The sequence below is a fragment of the Phodopus roborovskii genome, unplaced genomic scaffold, assembly GCF_943737965.1.
Source record: "Phodopus roborovskii unplaced genomic scaffold, PHOROB, whole genome shotgun sequence".
In the NCBI taxonomy this organism is placed as follows: Eukaryota; Metazoa; Chordata; class Mammalia; order Rodentia; family Cricetidae; genus Phodopus; species Phodopus roborovskii.
In genome coordinates, this window is record NW_026125489.1 from 901,437 (window position 1) to 919,763 (window position 18,327).

The following is an 18,327-nucleotide window of genomic DNA, read 5'->3' on the forward strand; positions in this document are numbered from 1 at the left end:
ACTATCCAGGCAGGTAGGGCTTGGTCAAGGTCTGATAGAGAGGAGCAGTGGTCTTCCTGTGGGAACAGTCTAAGGGGAAACCTGCTTTCCTAACTTGTTTTCTCTTCCAGAGCCAGTATTCCTGAAACTGAACCAAGGCACTCGTTTGTTTTGGTACCCTCCCTAAAGTTAAGCATTTCCTGATTCCTTCAGAAGTACAGTGGAGGGTTGGGGAGATAGATAGCTCAGTGGGAAGCATACTTTTGAAGACTTGATTTAGAGCCCTAAAACCTATGTTTCAAAACAAAACACAAAAACCTGGCACACACTTGTAACCCCAGTACTGGAGAGGTATAGAGATAGGCAGATTCTTGAGGCTCAGTGGCCATCCATCCAACCTAGCCTAATTGGTAAGCCAGTGAGAAACCCTGTTTCAAAAAGCCAGATGGATAGTGCTGGAGAAACATCTCCATTTATCCTCTGGTCAACATGTGCATGCTTGCCTGCAGGCACAGTAGAGGCTGGGGGTGACTTTAATTCCAGCGCTTGGGAGGCAGAGTCAGGCAGATCTGAGTGTGAAGCCAACCTGGTCTACAAAGTGATTTCCATGCCAACCAAAGCTTTGTAGAGAGACGGTGTCTTCAACAACAGAAAGTTTAGTAGCGCTGGGTGTAGTGGTTTACATCTATTATCGCAGCGTCTGGGCAGCTGAAACTGGAGTATCACCACAAGTGTAAGACTATCTTGTCTCCAAAACTGTTTAAGACAAAATGCAGTGGTGGGAGGCGGAGTGGCGTGGTGCATGTCTGCAGTCCCCGCACACAGAAGGCAAAAGCAGGTGGGCTTTCTTTTTTCGCTGTGGTTTTGTTCTTTGAGACAGGGTCTCTCTGTGTAGCCCTGGCTGTTCTGGAACTCACTCTGTAGACTTGGGCTGCCTTTGAACTCAGTTCTTTCTCCTGAGTATCGGGATTAAAGGTGTATACCACCACTGCCCACCTAACAGGTGGATTTCGAGTTGAAGACCAGCCAGACGAGGATACACAGCCCATTGTCTCAAAAAACAAAACAAAACACCAAAGGAAGGAAAAAGTAGAGTAGTATAAAGGGGACAGGAATAGAAATGCTGTCTAGCTGGCTATAGTTAGTTATGTAGACCCAGTTTCTCTTTGTGACAGCTTTGGCTGTCCTGGGACTCACTCTGTAGATCAGGCTGGCCCTCAAACCCACAGAGATCTGCCCACTTCTGCCTCCTGAGTGCTAGGATTAAAGAAGGGAGCCACCACTCCCTAGCTTATCTGACTATACTTAATGCCTAACAGATTGTCGAATTTTATGAGCCTCAGTTTCCTTACTTGTAGAGGTGGGCTGTCTGACATGCCATATGGATTGACTCTTGTCTGGGTGACTGGCCTCACAGGACTGACACTTTGTGCTGAGTAGAGTTTGGTGGCCATGTACTGGGACCTCCGTTTACTGATAGATGATAGACCTCCACAAGTTTTACAGACTTGGTGTAGTTACACTGAGTAAAGCAAGTCTGAGGGGCCTGGCCTGAGGAATGCAGTCTTGCTCTAGTTGGGAATTTGCAGTGGTGCTGGATAACATTGACCTGTGGACAGGCCTCAGTCCTTCCACATTAAGGGATGCTCCTGTCTGTGCAGCTGCCCTTTCTCTTTGGTCTTTCAGTGTAAGCCTGGCTGGGCTAGAACTCAGTAGGCCAGGTTGGCTGTCAGTTTTTAGTTTTTCAGACAAGGTCTCGCCCTATAGAGCAGGCTGGCCTGGAACTCACAGAGATCCACCTGTCTCTGAGTCTCCGGGAGAATTAAAGGTGGATGCCACCACACCCTGCCTGACTTTATGATGACTCTCTTGCCTCTGCCTCCTGAGTGTGGAATTACAGATAGGCACCCTATACTCAGCTTTTTTTTTTTTTTTTTTTTTCTTCTTCTTCCCTTCTTCTTCTTCTCCTCCTCCTCTGTTTTGTTTTAGACTTTACTCATTATTATGTAGCCCAAGTTGGCCTTGAACTCCCAACACTCTCTCGTCAGGGTGCCAGTAGGACCTACTTGCTCAGCTACACTTCTCTTCTGCGCGGAGAGTGAAAGGGAGGAACGTCTGTCCCCTCCCTTCTTCTGGCCCCGTTTTGAAGGTGATAATAACACCTGCTGCTGTGCTTTGGTTTACTCTTTGCCTGTGAGACCTTGAAAGCTTGTTTGGAGGTCCGAGCAGGCAGTATATAATACAATATAATATAATGTCCTTGACCAAAGAACAGCCCTCTCTCCAGGACACTTGTTCTTTAGGAGGGACTCACCTTTTAACTTCAAAGGTGACACTCACCTAACCAGCCACAGCCAAGTCAACCCTGAAGGTTGATGGATGACCAGTTAGTTACAGCCAGATTACTGTTACTTTTCTTTTTCTTTGCCTTTAAGTGGATCATTTGCCCATTGTCAACTCTTAGCCCCCTCCCAAAAAAAAAGTCACCTGGGAACGGTGGTGCGAGCCTACGACCTTAGCACTCAGGGTCCCACTCAAAATGAATAGGAGGGGAGGGGCTCAGCAGTTGTGAGCAGAGGACCCCGGTTCAGTTCCAAGCTCACTCCTGTTCTGGAGGATCTGATGCCTTTTTCTAGCTTCCAAAGGCACTAGGAATACATATGGTATACATCCATAAAGGCAAAACACTAAGACACGAAATAAAATCTTAAAAGGCCGGGTGTGCTGGTACACACCTTTAATTCCTGCACTGGACTGGACTTTGGGACACAGGCACACACAAAGATACTGGGATCTCTGAGTTTGAGGCTAGCCTGGTCTACAAAGTAAGTTTCAGGCCATCTGAGGCTACATAATGAGACCTTGTTAAAACAAAAACAAAAAATTCCCCAATAAGGAATCGATTGAATTAATGGCGGGGCCTGATGGTACACACCTTTCACTTGGAAAAGAAGACAGGATTATGAGTTCAAATCCATCCTGGGCTGTTTCAGGGCCTTACTTTAAAAAAACAAGAAACAAACAAACTAAAGAAAAAAGGAAACCAATTGAATTTTTAAAAAGTATTTTTTATTGTTTCTTACATTTTGTATGTGTGTTATGAGCATGCAGTTGAATACAGATGCCAGTGGAGGCTGTGGCATTAGAGTTACAGGTAGTTGTGTGGCACCCAGTATGGATGCTAAGAACTGAACTTGGATCTGATTGGATATCAGTAAATGCTCTTAACTGTTGAGCCATTACCACAGCCCCAAATGTTGTTTTTGTTTTTGAATTTAAAAAATCTTAACCTAGCTGGGTATTGGTTGTGAATGCCTTTAGTCCCACCCAGCCCTTTGGGAAGCAGAGGCAGGCAGATCTCTGTGAGTTAGAGGCAAGCCTGGTCTACAAGAGCTAGTTCCAAGACAGGCTCCAAAGCCACAGAGAAACCCTGTCTGGAAAAACAAAAAAAGTCTTAACCTTTATTTTTATTTTGTGTGCATGGGTATTCTTTTTGCATTGTGTCTTTGTACCCCATGTGTACAGTTCCCTCAGAGGCCAGAGGAGGGTGTTGGATCCCTAAGACTGGAGTTACAGGGCCAGTATAGGTGCTGGGAATCGAACCTGGGTCCTCTAGAAGAGAACCAGTTTTACTTCTAAGCCGTCTCTCCATCACACAGGGTCTCACTATGTGGTTCAGTTTCATCCTCTTGCCTCAGACTCCCATATCCTAGGGTTACAGGCATGTGTGACCATGCTGACCTTGAATCTTACATGACTTATTTCAGTTCTACACCTCTGATCTTTGAGTCTAGTTGTTGCATTTAAAAATGATGTTTAGAAGGCTGGACCTTGGTGGGGCACACCTTTAATCCCATCATTTGGGAGGCAGAGGCAGGAGGATCTCTGTGAGTTTGACGCCAGCCTGGTCTACAGAGTGAGATCCAGCACAACTTCGAATGCACTGTATTGAGGAGGGAAAAAAGATGTTTATAGATTGGGTTGCCCATCAGTTACAGTGAACAGCAAAGCAGAATAGATTGTGAAGGTCACATATTGAAACGAGAGGTAGTCCTTTCTAACCCAGTAGTTCCTAATCTCCAACAGCGCAAGCCTGCTTAGAAGCAAGAGAGCTTGCTGGCCTGTGAGCTATTGCTAGACTCCAGTCCCTGGGATAACAAGGACTCTGCAACCCAAGTGTTGTTACAACTCTTCTCCTCACTCTACGCTGTGCCCCTGCCATTCCCCAGGCTAGGGTAATGGATCTGTCTGTGGCTATGAGATTCACTTTATCTTAGTGCCCGTGTTTTCATATTTTACAAAAGTAACATTGAGGCTTAATGCTTTTTCCCCTTGGATCATATACTTGGAAATAAAGTCTAGGAGAATGAATGACTGGGAACTTTTCCTGGTGTGTATGTGTGTGTATGCGGGGGGATATATATCACCTGCCCATATTGCTCTTGGAATATGTGTCATTGTTTTATGTCTTTTTAATAGATGGTATGTGTGTGTGTACAGGTGCATGTAGGTCAGAGGGCAACTTGTGGAAGTTAGTTCTCTGCTACCACATGGATCACATGGGCAATTTAGTTTTTATTTTATTTATTGCTCTGTGGGGGTGTGCATATGTATGGTGTGTTATGAGAGAATGCCATGGCCCTAAATAGGGATCAGACACAACTTTTAAGAGTCCATTCTCTCCTTCCATCATGGGTTCCAAGAACTGTACGTACACCAAGGCTTGTATGGCAAACACTTTTACCACTGCGCCATGTCTGGCTCTTGCCATCTGTTTTGAAATTTAGACTTGCGGTTCCTTCTCTTTTCCTGTAAGGCAGTGTATGTCCCACAGAAACATGTTTTTAAAAATACTTCATTCTCAGATACCTTTTTTAAGAAATATTTTAATTTTATCTTTTTTGAGGCAGGGTCACTTGTTGCCAAAGCTGGCCTCAAACTCACATCCCTTATGTGACAATGATCTTGATGACCTTTGCCTCCCAAGTTGTGGGATTACAGCCATGTGCTAAAGACAAGTTTCTTAAATGCATATAGAACTCCCAGAGTTAATACATATTTCATTCTTTGTTACCTTGACTAATCTTCACCTCCCCCAAGCACGCTTATTAGGTAAACTGAGGTTCAGAAGGCTTACTGAGAGCCGAACCTAAAGTCACAGTGGCTTAAGGAATAGCGCAGGCTCACCTGATTACAGAGGCCTGGCCATTACATGGTGTGTTGTGCTATTGGTGTTTTACTTTAATTTTTTTTTTTTTTCTTTAGACCTTTTTGAGGGGCCCGCCACCCAGCTCCCACGTAAATCACACTGACAGAGTCTTACTCTTACTTATGAATGTCATCTTAGCTTGGCTTGTTTCTTGCCAGTTTTCCTTATCTTAAATTGTTTCATCTACCCTTTGCCCCTGGGCTTCTTCTGTAAACCTTGCTTTTACTCCATGGGTGGCCGGGTGGCCTATTTATATTCTGCCTGCCCGCCCTGTCTATCCTTGCTCCAACACCTCTATTGGCCGCTCAGCTCTTTATTAGACCATCAGGTGTTTCAAACAGGCAAAGAATCACAGCTTCACCAAGTTAAACAAATGCAGCGTAAACAAAAGTCACACACCTTAAAATAATATTCTACCACACTGTGCTGGGTTGGATTTTTTCCACCTTAATAATTACTCTATTATAGCAGCAAAGTTGAGGGATCTTCTGACCCTAGGGAAGTTCTATATTCAGTTTTCATCCAAATGGCATCTAAAAATGATAGCTATACACTGGCCAGAGACAACTTCATTCCATCCCTCAGATTTCAAGATCACTGTTGGTGTACAGCCCACAGTTTGAGAAAGGCTGCACAGCTGGTTGAGAAGCAAATTAATTCTGATTTGCAGTAATAGTTTTTTGTTTGTTTTTTTGAGACAGGGTTTCTTTGTAGCTTTGGAGCCTGCCCTGGGACTCTGTAGACTAGGCTGGCCTCGAACGCATAGAGAACCTCCTGCCTTCCCCTCTCAGGTGCTGGGACTAAAGGTGTGTGCCACCACACCTGTCAATTAAAAATTTTTTTAATGATAGTGTGTGTCAGGGTTATTAGGATTGCTGGTGTAGAGTAGTCGATACAGGGTCACAGTAATTTGTCATTCTTGTAGATTACTCTCTCAGTCCTCTGTTAACTTCCTTTTTACCCTCTCCCCTTTATTTCTATGTATCTGTTTCATTTCTAGAGTACTTTGCAGGAATATATTCGTAATTAGTACATGTGTAAATATCAAAGTTATGGTTGTCCACACCTGACATCCCATCGATGGAGACCAGCCCAGGCTACACGATAAGCACCACACTGACTATATAGTGAGACCCTATCTAAGATAACTAAAGTGGGGAATGGCTCAGTAGTAAAATACTTGTGTAGCTTGTGAAAATTCCCAGAACCAACAAAAAAAAAGAGGAAAAGAAAGACACCCATGGCATGCTGGATGTCTAGTGTACCTGTGGTTGGATGGGCCAACTACAGTTTGATGAATTTGTTGTGGCTCAGAAAAAAATCTGGAAACATGGTGGGGAATTCGAAACTCTTTTTCAGTTACCATTTCAACTCCCTGGCCAGCCACACTCTGGTAGAGCAGTCTGTTCCAGATGTAGCTCTCGATGTGGGTTGGGGCTGGGCTGGCCTCAAGTAAAGCATGGTCTCCTGCCTCAGCGCCCTGAATGGGTCACAGATAGGCATCACCACACTTGCCCAGAAGCAGTTGTGAGTTTCCTGTCTGCCACCCTCACCCCTGGATGTCAGCTGCAGAGGACCTTATCAGACGAGGGAATGGCCTTTCAGTATTGGATGGCTACCACAGCTAAGCTTCAGGAGAAACCTGTGAGGCAGAGGCAGGGAGCTCACAATCATGTCAAGGCCAGACTGGTCTACATAGTGAGTTCAAGGCCAGCCTGTATCAGAAAATCAAAACCAGCTGGGCATAGGGTGCACGTGGCCTGCAATTCTAGCAGAGAAGAAGGCAGAAGAGTCAGAAGTGCATGTCACCTGAGCTTAGATGCTGTCCAAGAAACACTGTTGAGTATGGAGTTCCTGCCTCTCTATTCCCAGCACTTGGGAGGCTAAAGCTGGAAAATTGTCATGAGTTCAAAGCCAACCTAGGCTATAGACCAAAGTTTTTAAACCATTTCATAAAACAAAACAAAAAAGCTAGGCTGAGGTAGTGCACACCTTTAATCCCAACACTTGGGAGGCAGAGGCAGGTGGAGCTCTGAGTTCAAGGCCAGCCTGGTTCACAGAGTGAATTCCAGGACAGCCAGGATTACACAGAGAAACCTTGAATTGAAAAGAAACAAAAACAAACAAACAAAATTAGCTAAAGGGGGGAAAAGTGGCTGCCATTTCAGTGGTCCTGGGTCTAACTTTAACCTTTTTCCCTACAGGACTGTTGAAGCCTGGAAGTCCCTCCCCTTCCCCTCCCCCCTTTGCCGCTCTGTGGCATCCCCCCTCCCTCTACCCTTTCCTACTTTGATAACCTGGCTATGACTAGCAGAAGTACAGCCAGGCCCAATGGGCAGCCCCAGGCCAGCAAAATATGCCAGTTCAAACTGGTCCTGCTGGGAGAATCTGCAGTGGGGAAATCCAGCCTGGTGCTGCGTTTCGTCAAAGGGCAGTTCCATGAGTACCAGGAGAGCACCATTGGAGGTGAGTGTTACCCCAGGAATGGGAAACATGCAGGAAGATCAAGACAGTCCTTAATGATACAGAGTTTGAGGCCAGCCCTGGCTTTCATGAGGCCCTGTTACAATTTTAAAAAAAAAAAAAAGGAAAAGGAAAATCAGGTGAGCATGGTAGCAAATGGATGCTCTTATGCTCTTATACCAGAGCTGGGGAGGCAGAGGCAGGTGGATCTCTGTGAGTTCAAGGCCAACCTGGTCTACAGAGTTACACAGAGAAACTCTGTCTCAAAAAAAAAAAAAAACAAACAAAAAAAAAAAAAAAAAAAAAAAAAAAAAAAAAAAAAAAACCCACAACACTCGGGGACTTGAGATGACACATACAGTGGGGGTCAGATTAGGTTCTGAGCAAGCCTCCTCAGGCAACTCCAGCTCCCAAGGGTCTCACATCTCTAGCCCCATCAGGCACTAGTACTACCCGTGCAGTACGTGTAATTTATAAAAATAGGTTCTAGAAATACTTATGTATAATTTGGAATAAACCCTTTAAAAACAAGACTCGTAGGCCTATTGACACAGGCCTATAATGTTAGCTCCTTGGTAGGCTAAGGCAGGGGGATCCAAGTTCAAAGCTTGAATCTGCTACAGAGTGAGCTCCAGTCATTACAAACAAGACCCTGACTGAAAAGAAAAAGGACTAGGAATATAGCGTGCACAGTTCCATCCATATTCAGTTCCCAGTACCATCACACCAAAATTGGTGTTTTGTTTGTTTGTTTTGTTTTGGAACAGTAATTCATAATCAAATATGTGATGGGATGAGTCTCTTGATAAGCCCACACCCATCTGTAGTGTGCAATTGCACTTAAGTACCGCTCTTCTTAGTCTTGCTAAGTCTTCCTTAAAAAAAAAAAAAATAGCCCTGGGAATGCTAGAGAGATGGCTCCGTGGGTAGGTGAGCTTGCTGTTCTTTCAGAGGACCTGAATTTCCAGTGTCCACACCAGGTGGGCAGCTCACAATCACCTGTAATCTCAGCTCCAGGGCATCCCACGCCTCTTCTGTACCCATCATAGACACACAAAAGTGGCAGATTTAAAAAAAGAAAGGAAGAAAGGAGGGAAGGAAGGGAGGGGGAGGAAAGGAGGGAAGCAAGGAAGGGAAGAAGGAGGGAGGGAAGATTGCAGCAAGGTGACTTAGGCTGTAGAGGTACCTGCTGTGCTAACCTGGGGACACAGTTGAGTCCCTAGAACTCAGGTGGAGGAAAAAATTGACTCCACGGGGCTGCTCTTTGACCACCATGTGCACCTTAGCAGGACTGTCCTAGCACCTGCCATCAAACTTTAAAGTCTTGTAGGTTTGTTTGTTTGTTTGAGACAGGGACTCATGTAGTCCAGACGGTGTAGCAGGAATGACCTTGCTTTCCTGATTTTCCTCCCTCTACCTCCCAAGTGCTAGAATAACAGATGTGTCCCGCCCTGAAAATATTCTCATTCTTTTTTATTTACAGGATTTCTTTATGTAGCCTGGCTATCCTGGAATTTGCTCTGTAAACCAGGCTGTCCTTGAACTCAGAGACTGTCTCTGCCTCTGCCTCCCCAAGTGCTGACCCACCACCTAGCACTTTATTATTTCTTACCCACTTAAGAAGGTTAGAACTGGACAGGTGGTGGTGATACACACCTTTAATCCCAGCACTAGGGAGACAGAGGCAGGCAGATCTCTGAGCTTGAGACCTGGGTGGTCTACAAAGTGAGTTCTAGGACAGCCAGAGCTATAGAAAAACCCTGTCTTAAAAAGAAGCGAGGTTAGAGCATGGATGAGTATTGTAAGTGCCTGGTGTACTCTTTCCCTCACAGCCTATAATGCTCTCCATACCGTAGCTAGAAAGATTTGTTTTTAGTAGTATATGAGTGTTTCACCCGTGTGTATGCGAGCGCATGCATACATGCACATGTGTATTCATGTGTGTGCATGCATGCAGTGCCTGTTGAGGACAGAAGAGAGAACCAGTCAGACAGCTGTGAGCCCTGGGGTTGCTGGGATTGAATCTCAGGTCCTCTAGAAAAGCAACAGTATTCTTAACTGCTGAGCCTGTTTTGTTTTGTATTTAATCCCAGCACTCAGAAGGCAGGGGCAGGCAGATCTCTTGACTTTGAGGCCAGCCTTAATGAGTTCCAAGAACAGCACTACATAGTGAGACCTTTTCATAAATGAATAAACTAATGCAAGGTCTCACTTGGCCCAGACTGGCCTCGAACTTGCTAAATAGCCACATATGATCTTGAACTCCTGACCTTCCTGCCTTCGCCCACAAATGATCAGAGGCCATCTTAATCCTGTCCCAGTAGTTACACACGAGAACACTAAGCCTGTAATTGACAGGCCTGGGTGGCAAGTAGTCTTAAAATGAGAAGAGATCATTTGAAGGGGAGTACGATCTTCCCATCCATCCTCCACTTACAGCTCTTCATTCTCTTCTTCATAGCGGCCTTCCTGACCCAATCTGTGTGTCTAGATGACACAACAGTCAAGTTTGAAATCTGGGACACCGCTGGGCAGGAGCGATACCACAGCCTAGCCCCCATGTACTACAGGGGTGCCCAGGCTGCAATTGTGGTTTATGATATTACTAATCAGGTAAGTGGGCTGAGAAGATTGTCTGTTGAGAAGATTTACTTATAGAAATTAGGTGCGGGTGAGGAAGCAGGTTCTCGAAGTAACCAAATAAAAGTGCCAAGAGTGCTTGTAAGCAGTAAGCCAGGCTAAGTGGACTGTGGGGGGGGGGGACCCCTGGGGCGGAGACCGTGAGACTGGGTTTTGAAGGCAATGACCGTGGATTAACGCTCACTGCAGCCCATTCTCTTTCATGTTTTGCTAGGAGACATTTGCCCGGGCAAAGACATGGGTAAAGGAACTACAGCGGCAAGCCAGCCCCAGCATTGTCATCGCTCTGGCAGGGAACAAAGCTGACCTTGCCAACAAGCGGATGGTGGAGTATGAAGTAAGATGGTCCCAGAGTCCCTCCCTAACACTCACTCTGTATGTGGGACCTCTCTTTTCCAAACCAGTCTCTTGAAAACCTCATGTGAGGCATTTACTAACTCACTTCCTATTTGTACACGAAACTAAATACAGCAACACTCTGAACATAATGGCAGCCAGGAAATTTTAAAGGAATTAGATGAAAATTGCAGATCAGAGGTGTGAGGAAATAGTGCTTGTAGGGTACCAGGGTAAAAACAGGAAGGAGGGAGTAGTTAAATTTGAGGTAAGGAGCTATTGATATGCCAAAACCCAAAGATTCCTATCAGTTCACCCTTCTCCATAATTAAGATTGCTTACACTGGGGAGGCATTTCCAGTTGTACACTACTTGTATGGCCAGGCCGAGGGAGGACTTGGAATGCCTAGGACCCACATGAAAAGGGCACGGGAAGGTAGAGCAGAGCACCCAGGAGCTTGCTGGCCAGCTGCTGCAGTTAAACAGTAAGTTTAAAAAGTAATGAGATGCCAGGTGGTGGTGGCGGCGGCGTTACACCTTTCTTCCCAGCCCACGGGAGGCAGAGGCAGGAGGTTCTCTGAGTCTGAGGCCAGCCAGGGCTGTTACACAAAAAACCCTGTATCAAAAACAAAACAAAAAAATGTGTTGGCTTGGGGACTAGTAAGAGGTCTAGCAGGTAAAGTGGCAAGCCTGGAGACCTGAATTCAGTCCCTGGAATCCACAGAAAGGTGGAAGGAGAAAACCTACTCCATCATTGACTCTGACTTCCACCCGCACGTGTTCATACATACAAACATTGAAAACCAAAAAAAACAAGATGAAAAGAAATTGAGGAAGATATCCAAAGCATACATGTGTGCACATCTGAACATACATGCACGCATAGATTCCCGATACCTCTTTGTTGAACTTAGTAGACATGGGTTTCTCTTGAGGGAAATCATTACCATATTATGGGTCTGGGACCAACTGGTACAAAGGACATTGAGGAGATCATAAATATTCCCTCTCTCTAGAGTGCTGATTGCCATTGAAAAGCAATACTACTTTCTTCCCTTTTAGGAAGCGCAGGCATACGCAGACGACAACAGCTTGCTATTTATGGAGACTTCAGCCAAGACTGCTATGAACGTGAATGACCTCTTCCTGGCAATAGGTAAGGGCAGGACGAGTGGTGAGCTCTACCTGTCTTCTTGTCCGTATGTAAAGCTGTCATTAACCCAAAGCAAGGACAGATGGTCGTAGAAATTACTGCAGCTATGCAGCTGGAGGTGAGGCCCAAGGTGTGATAACCAGCTCTGCAAAGAAGCCAAACAAGAAAGGCTTAGACCTGAGGTTGAGCATGGCAGTACATGGTTGTAGCCCAGCACTGGGGGACCAAAACAGGAGGGTTACCACAAAGTATGAAAGCAACTGGGCTACATAGTAAGTACTAGGCCGGCTGGTGGCTCCCAACCTTCCTAATGCTACTGCCATGACCCTTTAACACAGATCCCCATGGTATGGCGACTCCCGACCACAAAATTACTTTGTTCTGTAATTTTGCTAGTGTTGTGCATGGTGATGTAAATATCTGCTATTCTACCTACAGATTGAGAACCACTGTACTAGGCCATAGCTGAGTGTGGTGCATACCTTTAATCCCTGCATTCAGGAGGCAGAGGCTAATCTCTATAAATTCCAGGCCAGCCTTGTCTATGTAACTAATTCCAGGACAGCCAGAGAGAGAGGACCCTATCTCAGGAAGGAAGGGAGGGAGGGAGGAAGGGAGGGGTGGGAGAGGAAGGAATACTAAGCAAGCCAGGGCTAGCTATGGTAGAGACTTGTCTCAAAAGAAAATATAAAAGCCTGCAGTGGTGGCGCACATGTTTCATCCCAGCACTTAGGAGGCAGAGGCAGGTGGATCTCTCTGAGTTCAAAGCCAGCCTGGTCTACAGAGCAAGTTCCAGGACAGCCAGAACTACACAGTGTCTTGAAAATACCAAAGGAAAGGAGGAAAGGGGGGTGGCAAATCAAAGCAAACCCTTCAACCTGGCATGGTGATCGTGCATAAAATCCCATTTGGGGCAGTAAGCTGAAGCAAAGAGATTGCAGTCTAAGTGGGCAAAGCACATCTGTAATCGCAGAGGGCCGAGGCCATCCTTGGATGTTAGCAAGTTTGAGGACAACCTAGGCTACATGAGACCTTACTTAAAACAAAGACAGTAGGCTAGAGTGGTTCCATGATTAAGACTACACGGTGCTCTTGCAGAGGACCCACAGTTGTTCCCAAGCACCCACATCAGATGGCTCAAAACCACCTGTAACTCCAGTTCCAGGAGGTGCGGTGCTCTGAGCTCTGAGCGCACCTGCACTGATGTGCACATACCCACTCATGCACGCGCACGCACACACACCCTTTAAAACAGATTTTAAAAGGAACCAAGAAATAAAAGTGTGGTGCTGTACACCTGTAATCCTACCATATGGGAGGCTGAGACCAGAGAATCAAGAGTTTGAAGCTCTGGAGTTTGACTCCAGAGTAAGAGAAATCAAGGTCAGAGCCATAGCAGTGGGTGGGTTCAATCCTCAGCACTATCAAAGGAGAAAATCTCCAGTTATAGAAACAACTTCCCTTCCTTTTGTAACGTCCACCCTTTGGTGGCAGCTTTAGCTCCCTGTGTTTGTGAGGTATGCCCTTACACCCTGCCCTCTTCAGATCATAATGTTAATCTTACTTTACCCCCCACTCAGTAGCCTTTTTGTTTGGGGTGGAAAGTAAGTGTGTGTGTGTGTGTGTGTGTGTGTGTGTGTGTGTGTGTGTGTGTGTATGTATATGTATGTATACACACACACACACACACATATTATGTAAAATCTACCATGCTTTGTTCTGTTCTCTTATTTTTTAGCAAAGAAGTTGCCAAAGAGTGAACCCCAGAATCTGGGGGGTGCAGCCGGCCGGAGTCGGGGTGTGGATCTCCATGAGCAGTCTCAGCAGAACAAGAGCCAGTGCTGTAGCAACTGAGGGTGGCTGGCAGCAAACATGTGGAGTTAGCACGAGAGCTAAGACATAACCTCCATCCCCACCCTCAGCACACAGCCCCTACGGTAACAGCACACTGAGCCCTGGCTCCCAAGGGCTGCCTCCTGACAGCTCCGTCATGGCACTTTTTAACGCTTCAGCAACCAACACCAGGCAGCTGTTGCCACTACTACACCCTACTCTGGGGTTTGGGGTCAAATCTCCCAGGACCTTCCTTCCAAAACAAACTTTCTTCACTTCGTATTCTAGGTGCAAGACAGTGACCTCCTCATTGTTACCCCCACCGTATCCCTTCCCAGGGTTTAAGGGAAGACTTGTCTCCTGCCTCTTCCCTCTTCCACCTCTCATCACTCCCTGTTCTTGATCCTGCTTCCTCCTCTTCCCAAGATGATGAAAGGTATATCCAGGGACGGAAAAAGGAGACAATGTAATTTTAGTTACATTGAGGACCCTGCAGGGGCAGTAAGGCTCAGAGCAGGAGGGAGTAAGGAAACATTTCTTTTTGTTTTATTTATCTGGTAGGAGTTTCTTGTCTATGAAACACTGCAGCACCCATGAGTTGGACTTGTGGAGGGTGTTCCTAGGTAGGAGTGAGAATAGGGAGGCAAGCTCAAAGGCACCGTATATGGGAGGGAGTTGTGTTAGCTAACTGGATAAAGGTTGAGGTGCAGTGTCATCTGTGGCTCTGGAACTCATCCCAAGGCTTTTTCCCTCACCGGCCTCTTAGGTAGTTCTCCCCACCCACCCACCCCCACTCCAGTGTGGGGATTGGACCTCAGAGTGCTCCAAAGAATCTTCACTGGTTGCCTGCACCTTTAGCTCTGCTGTTATCTAATTGGAGGAGGTACCAGTTTCTGATACCCATCCTCTTGTTTATACATAGGCATTTCCTGTACCCTGGCCTTGAGATGGCCTTAGCCCCGGACGCCATGCCCCTGCCGTTTGCACTTTAATTGATGGTAGTTCAGTCAGGATACATGTTTATTAGGGTTTTGATTGATTTACCTACCCTTCAACCTTCTTAGTTAAATGGAATTTACAATATGTGAGGTTTGGGAGGCACTATAGAAAACAGTAAGAGTAGCAGCTACTCCAGCCCAGTGTCCACTGCTAGCCTCCTGACTGATTCGTGCCTCTATTCCTGGGTATAGGTTTGTCTGAGCAGCTGGGGAGTGGCCTGGAATAGCATGGGCCATGGCAGTAGAGTGAAGAGGGATCAGGCCAAGGGAGTGTTCCGTCTTCCCAGGGCTCACGTTCAGCTTGCTGTATTTTACCATGTCTTTTCTACTTCCCTGTAAATACTTAGTCTTTATTCTCACTGTACAGTCTCTTCTGTCTCCTGTCGCCCCTTTCTTTCCTCTTTTGTTGCTACTTTGAGTTTAGTTCCTCCCTCCCTCCCCTCCCCTTTACTCTTTCTTAATCCATGTACCACTAGGGGCTCCTGCCACAGAGGCCGCTTGTCCTAGGACAGGCGGGCACAGCTAGAACTGAAGGTGTCTCACAACAGCTGCCTTGTGTCATCAGAGGGCTTTGGTCCTTCCCGAGCCTACACCCCTCAGTAGGTATTTTAGGGTGACTGTGGGAAGCCATTGATGCAAGAGGGAACTCAGTTCTTTTGGGTGTTAGCCAGAATTTTGGGGAAATTTGCAGAAGAAAGGAAAGCCCACAGTAACCTAGAGTTAGAACCTTTCTGTCCCTTTGGCTTACAGGCCGCCTTTTGTTCCAGAGCAGCTGAGGAATCCATGCCGCCAAGACTCTCAAGGCCCTAGCTTAGGTTCTTCCACTTAGGCCTCAATTCTCGTCCTTTTCCAGGGGCAGCCTTAGCTCTCATGGCCCTGAAACACACATTTGTTTCCAACTATGCTTCCCTAGAACCCGTTAGTCCTCCAAAGCATCCAGGTGCATCCTTTTTATAAGTTGAAAACCTAGGGAGACTTAATTCCTTCTCTGCAGTTTCCAAGGGACAAAAATGAAGATGTTTTATTGCCTAGGGGCTGGGAAACCATTTCCCTAGGGTTTTTCCCTCCCCCCTCCCCCTCCCCCTCTCCCCCTCTCCCCTCCCCCCTATACCCCTCTTTCCCTCTCTTAGGAACAGTATTGGCCTTAGCTCCTGGGCCCAGCTGCTGCCGACCTTCTCCTACCAGCTCTTCTGCCTTCACCTGAGCTCTGTTGGGCTTGAGGGTTCTTGTCTCCCCGCCCTCCCATTATCTTTTTTCTTTTAATCAAATTTTAGGGCGAGGGCTCATCCTTTTTGGGTTTTTTATTGTTTTTTGTTTTTGTTTTTATTTTTTTTTTTCCTAAGAAAGTGTCTGCCTTTCTTTCCCTCTCCTTCTAACATAACAATCGTGGTAACAGAATGCAACTGCTGATTTATCGATGTATTTAATGTAAGTAAAAAAGGAAAAGAAAAAAAAAAGAAAGTGCACTGGACTGTTGCTTTGTTTTTACCATTTTTTCTGCCTGAAGCTAAAAGTGGGAAAGGAAATCAGGTGGTGGTGGTGGCACATCTCTTTAATCCCAGCACTCTGGAGACAGAGGCAGGGGATCTCTGTGAGTCTGAGGTCAGCCTGGTCTACAGAGTGAGTTCCAGGACAGCCAGGGCTATGCAGTGACACTCTCAAAAACAAACCGACAAAAAGTTGGAAGAAAGGGCCCGTTGAAGTCTTACAGAACCTCTGACGCTGGAAGAAAGGGCCGGTGAAGTCTTACAGAACCTCTGACGCTGGAAGAAAGGGCCCGTGAAGTCTTACAGAACCTCTGACGCACTGCCCTTGCTGTCTTGGCGCTCTATCACTTTCTTAAACTTTTGTTGGACGCTTGGAAGAACCAGTCTGGAAAATAACCTTGTTTTGTGTTGTGACCTGTTCCTGCTCAAAGGCATAGATAACATAAAAAACATGCGACTTTTATCTTTTTGTATGCAGTAGTGTGGTCATGGATCTCCTGGGATTTCTTGAGGCTTGAAAGAGGAATGGCATATCTAAAGTATTGGAAACACTACACAATACTATATGCATTTTCCTAAGACTCATTTCTATTTTAGTTTCTGAATTGGACCCATAACCTAAAAATTAAAAAGAGGGCTGGAGACAGGATGGCTCAGTGCTCGGTGGTTAAGAGTACTGGGTCCTCTTTCAGAGGACCTAAGTTCAATTCCCAGCACCCACATGGCAGCTCATAACTGCCTGTAGCTCCAGTTCCAGGGGATCTGACAACCTCTCATATATACATCCATGCAAAACACAATGTTCATGAAATAATTTTTTTTTAAAGAAAAAATATGCTGGGGAGAAGGCTCAGCAGTTTAAAGCACTTGTTGCTCTTGTACAGAACCTGGGTCATCCATAACTCCTGTTCCAGGGGATCTGATGCCTCCTGGCCTCCACAGGCACCAGGTACACACATGGTGCACATACATATTGCAGGAGAAACATACATACAAAACCTTAAGAAAAAAAAAGCTAGATATGGTGACAAGTGCCTGTTGTTAGAGTGAGTTTGAAGGGATCCTAAATACCAGTTTAACAAGACCATTATCTCCAAAAAGGAAGAAAAAAAAAAAAAACTGAATTAACTTCTACCCCAACCTCCACACAGTTTTTTTTTTTCTTATCTCTTCTTAAAGTCCTTCCGTTTGTCATAGTATAGTTGGAACTGAAACTCAAAACAAGTTACAAGACTTTTAAGTAGATATGTTCAGGGGGACAAGGGTCAGGTAGCCCTTACTTTCCAGGCCATTTTTCCTACTTCACTAGCTATGGGTCAAGTTATCCCTCTTGCTTCTTTCCCTCTACCTGTGAAATGAAGAGAACGTGAAGTCTGAGCAGCTGTGTGGTACACACCTGTCATCCCAGACTAGAGGGCCCTGAAGCACATACCGAATCTGAGGTCCGTCTGAGCTCCATAAATAAAACTGGGTGGCATGGGGGGGGGGGAAGCATACCAAGGAGTAATTTGCCTGCTTGACAGGGTCTTTGAATATGTTAGGCCTCCCTCAGCTTTCCTAGTGCTGGGAACAACACCAGCTGAAACTTCACCAACTGTTAGGACGATCTACACAAAGGCTGGGATCCTTTCCTTGCCCAGAACTAACAATATCACCTTTTCACTCTCACTCCCCGTCTCCGGGTCCTTGATTTTCCTCGCAAAGACTCTGGTTGGACTAAAAGGGGGAAAAAACGATCTTCGAAATGTTTTGCTTTAAATTGATAACGACTGGTCGGACATTGGTGACGCACGCCGTTAATCCCAGCGCTCAGGAGGCAGAGGCAGCCGGATCTCTGAGAGTTCAAGGCCAGCCTGTGCTACAAGAGTGAGGACAGCCAGCGGCCAAAGGCACAGAAAAACCCTCTCTCAAAAAACAAAATTGATAACGACTGTAGCTCAACTCTCTGACCTCTAGGGGGCAGTCTAAGAATGTTTGTTCCTGGGGCGTGCGGGCTAAGTGTCAAATTAGCTGTTAAGAGTAGTAATGAATGTATTCGATTGGTGTCCTTACTTTGACTCACATGACTATAATGTTCGTACTTTTGTTAAACTGCCATTTTTCTTTATTAAAGTGGATGTTCGTTTTCTGTTTGTTTTTTCAAGACAGGGTTTCCCTATATAACAGCCCTAGCTGTTGTAGAACTCGCTCTGTAGACCAGGCTGGCCTCCAACTCAGAGATCCAATGCC

The 18,327-nt window shown here is 45.9% G+C and overlaps 1 protein-coding gene across 1 annotated transcript; it reads left to right on the top strand.

The window, feature by feature from the left end:
* Positions 1–7,403: 7,403 nt before the first annotated feature.
* Positions 7,404–15,705, top strand: Rab5b (RAB5B, member RAS oncogene family). Its single transcript, XM_051176037.1, has 5 exons — positions 7,404–7,654; positions 10,113–10,264; positions 10,506–10,628; positions 11,690–11,783; positions 13,519–15,705. The coding sequence occupies exons 1-5, from the start codon at positions 7,492–7,494 to the stop codon at positions 13,632–13,634; spliced, it is 648 nt and encodes a 215-aa protein (XP_051031994.1). The 5' UTR covers positions 7,404–7,491; the 3' UTR covers positions 13,635–15,705.
* The last annotated feature ends 2,622 nt before the right edge of the window (positions 15,706–18,327 follow it).

Excerpts from the sequence above, each read along its gene's own strand:
- Rab5b (XM_051176037.1), top strand. The coding sequence starts at position 7,492 with ATGACTAGCAGAAGTACAGCCAGGCCCAATGGGCAGCCCCAGGCCAGC. Across the intron at positions 10,629-11,689 it reads AGCGGATGGTGGAGTATGAA|GAAGCGCAGGCATACGCAGA; the intron begins GTAAGATGGTCC and ends CTTCCCTTTTAG. Across the intron at positions 11,784-13,518 it reads TGACCTCTTCCTGGCAATAG|CAAAGAAGTTGCCAAAGAGT; the intron begins GTAAGGGCAGGA and ends CTTATTTTTTAG.